Source organism: Thunnus thynnus, chromosome 20, assembly GCF_963924715.1.
Source record: "Thunnus thynnus chromosome 20, fThuThy2.1, whole genome shotgun sequence".
Lineage (NCBI taxonomy): Eukaryota > Metazoa > Chordata > Actinopteri > Scombriformes > Scombridae > Thunnus > Thunnus thynnus.
In genome coordinates, this window is record NC_089536.1 from 247,885 (window position 1) to 260,384 (window position 12,500).

General features: G+C 44.2%; 2 protein-coding genes across 6 annotated transcripts in view; one reads left to right on the forward strand and one right to left on the reverse strand.

Moving 5' to 3' along the window:
• LOC137171893 (interferon-induced protein with tetratricopeptide repeats 5-like) overlaps positions 1–2,000 on the forward strand; it is an 11,811-nt gene extending 9,811 nt beyond the window's left edge. For 3 of the 4 annotated variants that reach the window (XM_067576080.1, XM_067576081.1, XM_067576079.1), the window contains 3 exons: positions 1–78; positions 206–253; positions 544–2,000. The exon at positions 1–78 is cut by the window's left edge and continues 64 nt beyond it. In XM_067576080.1, the coding sequence (XP_067432181.1) occupies positions 1–78; positions 206–253; positions 544–741 (324 nt within the window). In that variant the 3' untranslated portion in view covers positions 742–2,000. The remainder of the gene's footprint in view (positions 79–205; positions 254–543) is intronic. The other variant, XM_067576082.1, reaches the window with a different exon arrangement.
• Positions 2,001–5,260: 3,260 nt separating this feature from the next.
• Positions 5,261–12,500, reverse strand: part of noc3l (NOC3-like DNA replication regulator) — a 16,272-nt gene continuing 9,032 nt past the window's right edge. Inside the window, exons 9-22 of one of the 2 annotated variants that reach the window (XM_067577300.1) lie at positions 12,233–12,408; positions 10,865–10,993; positions 10,651–10,782; positions 10,448–10,528; positions 10,262–10,362; positions 8,128–8,200; positions 7,962–8,025; positions 7,785–7,856; positions 7,526–7,707; positions 7,274–7,402; positions 6,698–6,795; positions 6,399–6,483; positions 6,172–6,283; positions 5,261–5,479 (exon numbers count right to left, since the gene is read on the reverse strand). In XM_067577300.1, the coding sequence (XP_067433401.1) occupies positions 5,466–5,479; positions 6,172–6,283; positions 6,399–6,483; positions 6,698–6,795; positions 7,274–7,402; positions 7,526–7,707; positions 7,785–7,856; positions 7,962–8,025; positions 8,128–8,200; positions 10,262–10,362; positions 10,448–10,528; positions 10,651–10,782; positions 10,865–10,993; positions 12,233–12,408 (1,448 nt within the window). In that variant the 3' untranslated portion in view covers positions 5,261–5,465. Of the gene's footprint in view, positions 6,284–6,398; positions 6,484–6,697; positions 6,796–7,273; positions 7,403–7,525; positions 7,708–7,784; positions 7,857–7,961; positions 8,026–8,127; positions 8,201–10,261; positions 10,363–10,447; positions 10,529–10,650; positions 10,783–10,864; positions 10,994–12,232; positions 12,409–12,500 lie in introns of both variants that reach the window. The other variant, XM_067577299.1, reaches the window with a different exon arrangement.

Sequence of the window (12,500 nt, forward strand, 5' to 3'; positions counted from 1 at the left end):
TTTTTCCATCTGTGCTACGCTGACTTTCACAACTATCACACCCAACAGGAGGCAGAAGCAATCACTCACTACACCAAGGTGGGTTTATATGTGCATGGATTTAAATAATTATTCTACTGAAGGGATAACGTTTGGAAAAACACCTCTACAAAGTCATGCTGAGTGAATCTTTGTCCTGCATGGATCTGTTTTATTCTGTTAACAGGGTCTGCTGATACCACTGGACAAATATGAGTGGAAGCAGTGCGCTAAGGTCAGCGTCCGGTTCATGTAATGTAACTCATAGCTTAGCCAGTCAGTGTTTTCTCCATTCTCTGTTCATTTTACTTCAAACCACATCCTCAAACACAGTCCTACCAAATAATGTAAGTATCATATACAGTTAGACTTTGACCACCAGTTTGATCGAAGGCTCTAAATACTACAATATCCATGAGCGTCAGCTGCCGTTGCTATGGAGAAGAAGCCAGTCAGAGATGTGAATTATAGCAGTAGCTTTATTGTTGAATTTGTGAATAAAACATGTCTTTTTTTCTGCTCCAGAAGCTGAAGAAGATCGCAGAGCGACGCCTCTCAAAAGACAAGAACGACAGCCGGGCTCACGGTCTGTTGGGACTGGTGGCCAAAACTGAGGGCGACAAGAAGAAAGCAGTGGAATTTTATGAGAAAGCTCTGGACTGTGACTCAAACAACGACGAGTACCTGTCTGCTCTGCTTGACCTGCGTATGGAGCTGCAGTGACCTGAGATTCAAACATCGAGACCTCAGCTTTTCTTCCTCTTCTATACACAAACATATAAGACCCCTCCCCTAACTTTATGGAGCTTTATAGTAAGTTTCAACTCATTGTTTATCTGTCCGGCTGCAACTTTACTGTCCTGGTTCACTCTCAGCGTCTCATAGCGTCGTTTTCAGAGAGAAAAAAGCTGTAAAAAGCCGCTGAACACTAGACTAGACTAGCTGGTGAACATAGTGGAGCATTTAGCAGCTAAAGAGCCAGATATTTCCCTCAGGAGCTGGTGGAGACCAAAAACAGAGCTAAAAGAGAGTGTTTTTGGTTTTTTGTAAGGCACCAGCTACGGCTACAGACAGGATTCTGTGCCACAGACTGTTGGTCCGTACCGACAGTAGTTTGTTCTATTGGTGCATACATACAGTTTTAACAGGGGGGGGGGGCGTTATTTGAGGGGGGAACAGACTTCGACACAACATCGAACCTCTGTAGACCACTAACTGGACATGTTTACCACATTTTACTGTTTTAACCCAAACGTTGTGTCTTAATTCTGTAACATTAAACAGACTGTTGACGCGGAGGAATCTAACAGCCACTTCCTTTTTTAAATGGTTACATTTTCATCATTTTTTATTTCTGGTGTGCGTTAATCTCAAATTGTTTTACTGTTTACTGTCTACAGTTGTTCTGTCTGATTATTGTGGAGCACTTCCTGTATGAAAGGTGCTCTGTAAATAAAGTTTGATTGATTGAACAAGCTGGTGAAGCTTTAACTGAACCGTGTTCCTGCACATGCTCAGTGGTGGATTAGCATCTTATTGTTATTTTTTTACTCCGTTTCTAAACAAACTCTTGATGATGAAGGAACATGTGACCCAGTGCAGCAGGTCACATGACGTGTTTTAATAGTTTTATGATAATAAGATGATCAGATATATCAGCTTTAGTTAGTAGATCAGTTCATTGCTGGTTTGGATGCAAAATCAGCAGAATGATCCTTAAAAAGCTGAGAAGTCAGAGTTGTGTTCACTGAACATCACTTTCTGCAGATTTAAAACCAGTTTAGATATAATCGATTCTACTGTTGCACCAGTAGAAGTCATTTAATTATAATTATTTAGATGAAAGCACGACTGCAGGTAGAAGATGAACTGCTCTGTGCTGAATGAAGCCTGAATGTGATCATTTAATCATTCAATGTGTGATTTATTTAGAGTTTATGTATGTTTCAAATAAATCATGGGTTTAGCGTCGTCTGACTCTTCTTCTGGTGTTTTTATTGTGCTGAACAGCAGCTGCAGACGGAGCGTAGAAAATAGTTTATTATTGCTTCCTCTAATAAAGACTCAACAGGAGGAAACGAAACCTACAGAGAAAAAGTGATGCTGCCTTCATGTGCTGTGGGAAAACAGACCACGGCACCGCCTGCCTCAATTAAAACCATTGAAATGTGATATTTATGACAGATTGTTTTGTTTTTTCTGTCAGATGCTGCGTGTTTGTAGAGGATTGTCTCTCCTGTATTTGTGTGTTTTGTTTTTATCTTGCAGCAGATTGTGAGAAACAGAAGTAGTGAGGTGTTGTTTGTTATTGATAGAGATATTGTGTAATATTTCCTCTGTGATGAAACATCCCGTTATCTGTACAGGAAACAGTGAAAGCCTCATTAGTTTCATTTCCTGATATCTGCCTCTGTCATCATCAGTGCGGATGTTGCTTCACTTTGCTGCACATCGCAAATACAAGAAGCAGCCAGAGGTCAGAGCCTCTTATTTCCTCAGGACTGTTGGACCTGAGGTCCGTTTCACAAAGCAGGTTCAACAAACTCTGAGTCTAATCCTGAACTCGGAGTCTAATCCTGAACTCTGAGTCTAATCCTGAACTCGGAGTCTAATCCTGAACTCTGAGTCTAATCCTGAACTCTGAGTTGATCTACTCTGAGATAAGAAACTCTGAGTTTCCGGTTCCAGAACAGCTGATTTGAGTCAGTTTAATCAACTAGTAGTTTCACCTGGAGTTAAGCGCGTGCACCACAACTATAAAAAGCCAGCATCAATGGAGCCCCGATTCAACGAGTCACCATGGCAACAGGGAAGCGGAGGGCTGCGTTTTTCGCCCCACTAGAACTAGACATCTTAATGCGATAATACGGCGAGTTTGAACATGTTTTCAGAAAGAAGTGCAACACAAAAAGTAAAACCTCGGCATAATCTCATGGGGGAACCTCACTTTGATCATGTTTTACATTGTAAAGTAAATATTAAGTGGCTGTTTGACTGAGCAGTTGTTTTATCCCCAACATAATGCTGGTTTCACACACATAAATGTCTTCTCATCTACATCATGTTCTGTTAAATAATTAATCCTATTTAAATTAACACAGACTTCTACTCAGCCAACAGAAAGAAGGCAGATGTCCGTAAAACGGGTGGTGGTCCAGCACCGCCACCTCTAACGGAGGCAGAGGAGCTGGCCCTCAGCCAGACTATAGGAAGGCCAGTGGCTGGCCCCGACAGAAACGCAGCGCAACACACAATATCTGCTGGGATGTGAGAGCATGACTATGATTGGTAATGTTGCAAATGTAAGGACGGATTAGGTTTTGTATGTAGATGATGGACTGTGACGTGAAACGGTACCGCTCAAAAAGATAATTGTCTGGAAATGCTAGAACATCTATGCGCGGTCTGATAACCATCTCTCAACGAATATTTAATTCTCTGCGCAGTAATGCTGCACCTTCATCCACGGGATCGTTATCAAAAGGACATGCCATGTTAGTGGAAAATGTTACTGTGTCTAATGGACTTCTAATATACTGACTCTGATTTTTTTAAATGACAGACGGCAGAACTCGCCTGCTGCCTGAATGAATGAGGAAATCAAATGGAGTGTGTGGCTCTGAAAGAGGGCGGAGACTGAGAGAAACTCGAGGTTCATTGAGAAAAACCTGGTCCCGACCAGGTTAGATTCATAGAGTCTGTTGCCACGGTAACTGACCGAGAGCTTAAGTTACCCCTCTCTCTGAAACAGGCTAGAGTTACCCCTCTTTCTCTGGTTTGAGTTACCTCCCTTTTTGAAACGGAAAACTCAGAGTTTCCCTCATTTCAGGGTTAACAGACTCTGAGTTTTCACTAAACCTGCTTTGTGAAACGGACCCCTGGTCAGCTGTCAGCAGGATGAAGCCACAACATAAGAAACAAACAACTTCCACCTGAAGCTGAGTCTCCTTCAAGAAATCATGATGTTCTTTGTTTTTTTAGGTTGAATATATACTGCATATAAATCCTTTTACACAACCACATCCTGTCATTCTCTACATGTGAAGGTGTGCTTCCTCTTCCTCTGCATGTCTGAACATGTAGATCTTTATAAATATGCAGGTTAGCAGGTCTGGAGGTGGGTTAGAACATGTCAGCCTCACTTTTCCAGTTTGAAGTTGAAATCTGAACTTTGTCCTCTGGTTATCATCATTATTAGCTTCCATAACAAGAGAAGGGTTAAATGACATGTTGATATCTGATGGAACAGATGCTCTTTTATTGAAGTCAATGCAACTGTCTAACAGCTCGTGTTCCCCTCAGATTATATGCATGTAAACGCAGCACGGAGGCCAAAGAGGTCAAAAACATCTGGAACTCTGAGTTGAAAACATTCAACCAGCTGTTCACACTTGTTAACGGGTGACTTCAGATGTCACTTTCATGTGCTTCATGTGCAGAAAACAGACTGGAACCAAAGAATACACTTTGGTTACGTGTTTATAGTGTGAGCCGTCATGTGACACGTTTATATCACAGCTGCAGCCATCAGTCATCAATTAGTCCATCTTCAGATAATTCATTTCAGATGTTTTTATTTAACAAAAGTCAAATATTTGATGGTTCCAGCTTCATTTCAGAGTGTAAACAAATCAACTCATTGAGAAAGTAATCAATAATGAAAATAATAGTTTATATTATTTACTTTGTTTCCGACAAATACTACATTACCCATGAGCCTCAGCTGCTGTTGCTATGGATATATTATATTATAATATATTATATATAATATATTATATATAATTATATAATATATTATATATATATATATATAATATATTATATATAATATATTATAATATTATATAATTATATATAATATATTATATATAATTATATAATATAATATATTATATAATTATATATAATATATTATATTATATATAATATATTATATATAATTATATAATATTATAATATAATATATTATAATATTATATAATTATATATAATATATTATATATAATATATTATATATAATTATATAATATTATAATATATTATATTATAATCAGAGATCCAGTCAGAGCTGCTTCCTGTCTGTGTCTCATTAAAACCAGCAGAGTTAAACTGATGTGAGGAACCGTCAGCACCTCCTGCTGGTCTGTTTAAACACCAGACAGACTAAACCACAGACACTCACATTAATACATCTGACCACATCAAAAACATCTAAACAAAAACACAACTCACAAATAAAATGTTTACGTCAACAAACAAACTTTATTTGAAAAATTACAGGATTGAAAACACGTAAAAAACAAGGACAAGTTGAAACTTTCAGAGCGTGAAGCTGCTGCAACATCAGGATGATGTCATCACAACGTGTGTGTGTGTGTCAGTGTGTGTGTGTGTGTGTGTGTGTGTGTGTGTGTGTGTCAGTGTGTGTGTGTGTGTGTCAGTGTGTGTCAGTGTGTGTCAGTGTGTGTGTGTGTGTGTCAGTGTGTGTTAGGTGTGTGTGTGTGTGTTAGGTGTGTGTGTGTGTGTGTGTGTGTGTGTGTGTGTGTGTCAGTGTGTGTGTCAGTGTGTGTGTGTGTGTCAGTGTGTGTGTTAGTGTGTGTGTGTGTGTCAGTGTGTGTTAGTGTGTGTGTGTGTGTGTGTGTGTGTGTGTGTCAGTGTGTGTTAGGTGTGTGTGTGTGTGTGTGTGTGTGTGTGTGTGTGTCAGTGTGTGTTAGGTGTGTGTGTGTGTGTGTGTGTGTGTCAGTGTGTGTGTGTGTGTGTGTGTGTGTGTGTGTGTGTGTCAGTGTGTGTTAGGTGTGTGTGTGTGTGTGTGTGTGTGTGTGTGTGTGTCAGTGTGTGTTAGGTGTGTGTGTGTGTGTGTGTGTGTGTGTGTGTGTGTCAGTGTGTGTTAGGTGTGTGTGTGTGTGTGTGTGTCAGTGTGTGTTAGGTGTGTGTGTGTGTGTGTGTGTGTGTGTCAGTGTGTGTTAGGTGTGTGTGTGTGTGTGTGTGTGTGTGTGTGTGTGTGTCAGTGTGTGTTAGGTGTGTGTGTGTGTGTGTGTGTGTGTGTGTGTGTGTGTCAGTGTGTGTTAGGTGTGTGTGTGTGTGTGTGTGTGTGTGTCAGTGTGTGTTAGGTGTGTGTGTGTGTGTGTGTGTGTCAGTGTGTGTTAGGTGTGTGTGTGTGTGTTGTAGTAAAGTCCAGCTCCGTCTCCTCGGTGACGGTCAGGATGTTCTCGGCTCGGCGCTGCAGCTCAGCGTCCAGCAGCGTCGCTCCGACTGTGAAATGATCCTGATAAACAAAAACATCAAACTTTATTGATAAATCTGTGATGTAAACACAGCGGCTGATCAATAATCAATTATTCATTGAACTGGACTTATTGAGGTGTGTTTGATTTCTGTACCTTCTTCTTGGTGCTGGGTGCTGCTACAGCGGGGTTAAAGGTCATGTCTCTGACACTGTAATCATCAAACAGCTCCACTGGCGACCTGGACAGGAAGTCAACACAGACACACAGCAGGAGAAGAAGAAGAGCATGAGCAGTTAGTGACATCACTTCCTCTCAGATCACTTTTTAAAAACTAGTTGAAGTAGAAAAAACAACAACACATAAACTCCCGACTATTTTTTAAAGGAACAGCCTGAAAACTCTGTGTGGTTACTATAGCAACCAGACTGTGGTCAGAGATCAGCTGATCGTACCTGCGGCTCAGATCCGCGCTGAGCGCTGCCGATCCTTCGCTTGGAGCGCCGACACTCAGATGAACCGCAAACCGCCGCACGACCGGATGGTAATGCCTCTGAAAACACACACAGTGATGTCACACAGTGATGTCACAGTGATGTCACACCCAGTGTGTGTGTGTGTGTGTACCTGCAGTGTGTGTGTGTGTGTGTGTGTGTGTGTGTGTGTACCTGCAGTGTGTGTGTGTGTGTGTGTACCTGCAGTGTGTGTGTGTGTGTGTGTGTGTGTACCTGCAGTGTGTGTGTGTGTGTGTGTACCTGCAGTGTGTGTGTGTGTACCTGCAGTGTGTGTGTGTGTGTGTGTACCTGCAGTGTGTGTGTGTGTGTGTGTGTACCTGCAGTGTGTGTGTGTGTGTGTGTGTGTGTGTGTACCTGCAGTGTGTGTGTGTGTGTGTGTACCTGCAGTGTGTGTGTGTGTGTGTGTACCTGCAGTGTGTGTGTGTGTGTGTGTGTGTGTACCTGCAGTGTGTGTGTGTGTGTGTGTACCTGCAGTGTGTGTGTGTGTACCTGCAGTGTGTGTGTGTGTGTGTGTACCTGCAGTGTGTGTAGCTCCCACAGTGCTGTGTTCTGAGCGTTGCAGTGTTCAGGTTCGTCGAGCTCCGGCAGGTAGAAGCCGCTGCCCTGAACCTCGTTATCCAACAGGAAGTCACACTTAGGGAAGGACTGACACACACACACACACACACACACACACACACACACACACACACACACACACTAGTTAAGCCATGCTCATACAGAAACATGTATCTGTGTATCTGGACTGCAGGACTCTGTCAGACTCACGTGCACGGCGGCTCTGTTGGCGGCGAGGATTCCCACGCTGGCGTTGGGCAGCACGTGCAGACTGAGCGTGCTCAGCCGTTTGACAAACGCCATCGCCCTCTGCAGGGTCACCTGCTTCCTGCGGCGCGTCAGCATGGCATCCAGGCACCGCAGCACGATGATGATGTCATCATTGGGCTTCCCTGGTTCGGACAGAACAACGTTAAACAGGAAGTAGCTGCACATCGTTTCCTTCCTGAGCAGAAAAGCGTCAACACACCTGCGTGCAGCGTCGGCAGCATCTTGTACAGCTGAGAGTAGAAGTTGAGGGGGTCGATGTTCAGAACGTCACCTGACACACAAACATCAACAAACTTTATTGATTCAGATCGCTTTGACAGTGACATCACATGCTGTCGGCTGTGCCGTGATTGGCTGGGGGAGGTTCAGGAAGTACCTTGTCCTGACAGGATGGTGAAGACGGTCTGGATGCAGTGCAGACTCTCCCGATTGGTCAGATCCTGCAGACATCAATCATCAATCAATAATCAATCGATCCATCAGTTTGTGGCACTGCACTAACAGCGGGCCGCTAAGGGGGCGGGACTGAGCTGAATACTCACTCCTGATTGGATGAGGGTCTGCAGCACGTTGAGCAGGTCGTCAAAGAACTCCAGGTTGATGAGGTGAGCAAACCTGACAGGAAGTGACATCACAGTTAGTGCTACAGGTGTGTGTGTGTGTGTGTGTGTATACTACAGGTGTGTGTGTGTGTGTGTGTGTATACTACAGGTATGTGTGTGTGTGTGTGTATACTACAGGTGTGTGTGTGTGTGTGTATACTACAAGTGTGTGTGTGTGTGTGTATACTACAGGTATGTGTGTGTGTGTGTGTATACTACAGGTATGTGTGTGTGTGTGTGTATACTACAGGTGTGTGTGTGTGTGTGTATACTACAAGTGTGTGTGTGTATACTACAGGTATGTGTGTGTGTGTGTGTATACTACAGGTGTGTGTGTGTGTGTGTGTGTATACTACAGGTATGTGTGTGTGTGTGTGTGTATACTACAGGTGTGTGTGTGTGTGTGTGTGTATACTACAGGTGTGTGTGTGTGTGTGTGTGTATACTACAGGTATGTGTGTGTGTGTGTGTGTATACTACAGGTGTGTGTGTGTGTGTGTATACTACAAGTGTGTGTGTGTGTGTGTATACTACAGGTATGTGTGTGTGTGTGTGTATACTACAGGTATGTGTGTGTGTGTGTGTATACTACAGGTGTGTGTGTGTGTGTATACTACAAGTGTGTGTGTGTATACTACAGGTATGTGTGTGTGTGTGTGTATACTACAGGTGTGTGTGTGTGTGTGTGTCTACTACAGGTGTGTGTGTGTGTGTGTATACTACAGGTGTGTGTGTGTGTGTATACTACAGGTGTGTGTGTGTGTGTGTGTATACTACAGGTGTGTGTGTGTGTGTATACTACAGGTGTGTGTGTGTGTGTCTACTACAGGTGTGTGTGTGTGTGTGTGTGTGTGTGTGTGTGTGTGTGTGTATACTACAGGTGTGTGTGTGTGTGTGTGTGTGTGTGTGTGTGTGTGTGTGTGTCTACTACAGGTGTGTGTGTGTGTGTGTGTGTGTATACTACAGGTGTGTGTGTGTGTGTGTGTATACTACAGGTGTGTGTGTGTGTGTGTGTGTGTGTATACTACAGGTGTGTGTGTGTGTGTGTGTGTGTGTGTGTGTGTGTGTGTGTGTGTGTGTCTACTACAGGTGTGTGTGTGTGTGTGTGTGTGTATACTACAGGTGTGTGTGTGTGTGTGTGTGTATACTACAGGTATGTGTGTGTGTGTGTGTGTGTATACTACAGGTGTGTGTGTGTGTGTGTGTGTATACTACAGGTGTGTGTGTGTGTGTGTGTGTGTATACTACAGGTGTGTGTGTGTGTGTGTGTGTATACTACAGGTGTGTGTGTGTGTGTGTGTGTATACTACAGGTATGTGTGTGTGTGTGTGTATACTACAGGTGTGTGTGTGTGTGTGTATACTACAAGTGTGTGTGTGTGTGTGTATACTACAGGTATGTGTGTGTGTGTGTGTATACTACAGGTATGTGTGTGTGTGTGTGTATACTACAGGTGTGTGTGTGTGTGTATACTACAAGTGTGTGTGTGTATACTACAGGTATGTGTGTGTGTGTGTGTATACTACAGGTGTGTGTGTGTGTGTGTGTCTACTACAGGTGTGTGTGTGTGTGTGTATACTACAGGTGTGTGTGTGTGTGTATACTACAGGTGTGTGTGTGTGTGTGTGTATACTACAGGTGTGTGTGTGTGTGTATACTACAGGTGTGTGTGTGTGTGTCTACTACAGGTGTGTGTGTGTGTGTGTGTGTGTGTGTGTGTGTGTGTGTGTATACTACAGGTGTGTGTGTGTGTGTGTGTGTGTGTGTGTGTGTGTGTGTGTGTCTACTACAGGTGTGTGTGTGTGTGTGTGTGTGTATACTACAGGTGTGTGTGTGTGTGTGTGTATACTACAGGTGTGTGTGTGTGTGTGTGTGTGTGTATACTACAGGTGTGTGTGTGTGTGTGTGTGTGTGTGTGTGTGTGTGTGTGTGTGTGTGTCTACTACAGGTGTGTGTGTGTGTGTGTGTGTGTATACTACAGGTGTGTGTGTGTGTGTGTGTGTGTATACTACAGGTGTGTGTGTGTGTGTGTGTATACTACAGGTGTGTGTGTGTGTGTGTGTGTGTGTTGTACCTGGCGAGTCCCTCCAGCACAGCAGGGAGGAGAACAGACTTCTGAGCTTTCTTTAAAATCCTGAAGTAAACGAGGAAGACGATGTTCAGAGTCTCTGTGTGCTGCAGGAGGAAGAAAAGTTTAACTTCCTGTTTGTCTCATTAGTCAATGTTTCTTCTTCTTCTTCATGTTTATTTTCAGTCTCACCAGTTTGATTTTCTTGTCTTTGCTCTCTGAAGCTTCGGCCTCCAGCAGCTCTTTCTCCAGCTTCTCCTCCGCCTTCTTCCACTGCACACACACACACACACACACACACACACACACACACACACACACACACACACACACACACACATGAAGCAGCAGAATGTTTCCCTCACTGACACACCTGAGACACCTGCTGAACGTACCTTCCTCTGCATCCTGGACAGGTTCTTCTTCCTCTCTTTGTTGTTCATGAACTTCTTCTTTGGTGCTGTGGCTTCGATGTCCTTCTTCATCTCCACCTCCTTAATCCTGAGACTCAGCAGCGTCCTGAGCACCTGATGGGGGGCGGGGCCAGGTCATTACATCACAGTCACCTGTGGGGTTTGGTTGGTGCTTTGGGTGCGTTTGATATGTTACCTCGGGTCTGACGTTGTAGTTGAGACGCTTGACGAGGCCGGAGATGACCCGCACAGTCGCCAGTGAGGCCCCGCCCAGTTTGTCCTGCTGGAAGAGCTTCCTGAACGCATCACAGCACATGCCTGACACCTGTAACAGACACCCGAACGCATCACAGCACATGCCTGACACCTGTAACAGACACCCGAACGCATCACAGCACATGCCTGACACCTGTAACAGACACCCGAACGCATCACAGCACGTACCTGACGCCTGTAACAGACACCCGAACGCATCACAGCACATGCCTGACACCTGTAACAGACACCCGAACGCATCACAGCACATGCCTGACACCTGTAACAGACACCCGAACGCATCACAGCACGTACCTGACACCTGTAACAGACACCCGAACGCATCACAGCACGTACCTGACACCTGTAACAGACACCCGAACGCATCACAGCACATACCTGACGCCTGTAACAGACACCCGAACGCATCACAGCACGTACCTGACGCCTGTAACAGACACCCGAACGCATCACAGCACGTACCTGACGCCTGTAACAGACACCCGAACGCGTCACAGCACGTACCTGACGCCTGTAACAGACACCCGAACGCGTCACAGCACGTACCTGACGCCTGTAACAGACACCTGTAACTAGGGGTGCAACGTATCACAGATCAGATCATTTTTCGGATCACCAAAAAAAAAAAGAGGGGAAACAAATAAAACTTTACTTTCCATTTTTTCTGTAAAACACAACAAACTTTTGCCCGCTTTGCTTAAATGAAAACAACATTCAACATGTTCGATGTTTAAATCTTACAATATATAAAATATTCAAAGCTCAACTGTTAAATGCCTTCCTCCTTTAAACACGGTAGTGAATGAAACAGTCTGTGTCCTCATCATCACAACTTGATAACTTACAAACATGAACACACGTGTTGTCCTGCAGCTTGTTGAACGAGCCACCAAACACACATTCACCGCTAACATCAGCTAGCAGCTAGATGCTAATTAGCTGCAGCACATTAAACATCATGTAAACAGACCTGCAGATGTCACTTCAGACCCGTTAGATGCTGGTTTAGTCGTTACTCTTCAAAATCCCTGTTAGCAAAATCCCCATTACACCACTACCTGTAAGAGACACCTGAACGCATCACAGCACATAACTGACACCTGAACGCATCACAGCACATACCTGACACCTGTAACAGACACCTGAACGCATCACAGCACATACCTGACACCTGTAACGGACACCTGAACGCATCACAGCACATACCTGACACCTGAACGCATCACAGCACGTACCTGACACCTGAAGGCAGCACAGAGTTACCTGGGCGACAGGTGGTCGGTCTCACCTTGGTGACGGGGTCGTTCATCAGCGGCACGAGGATGACGATGATGTTGTTGTGGAAGTTGAAGTGCGGCAGAGCGAGCAGCAGCTCACACAGACAGCGAACAGCGACTTCAGCGAGACCGAGATACGACGAGAAGCCGACGGCCTGACTGCGCTTCTTCTTCTGCTGCTTCCAGTCTGAGGAACACACACACACATTAGTGTATTTACTAGTGTGTATTTGTGTTTATGTGTGAGTGTGTATATATGTGTGTATATACAGTATGTGT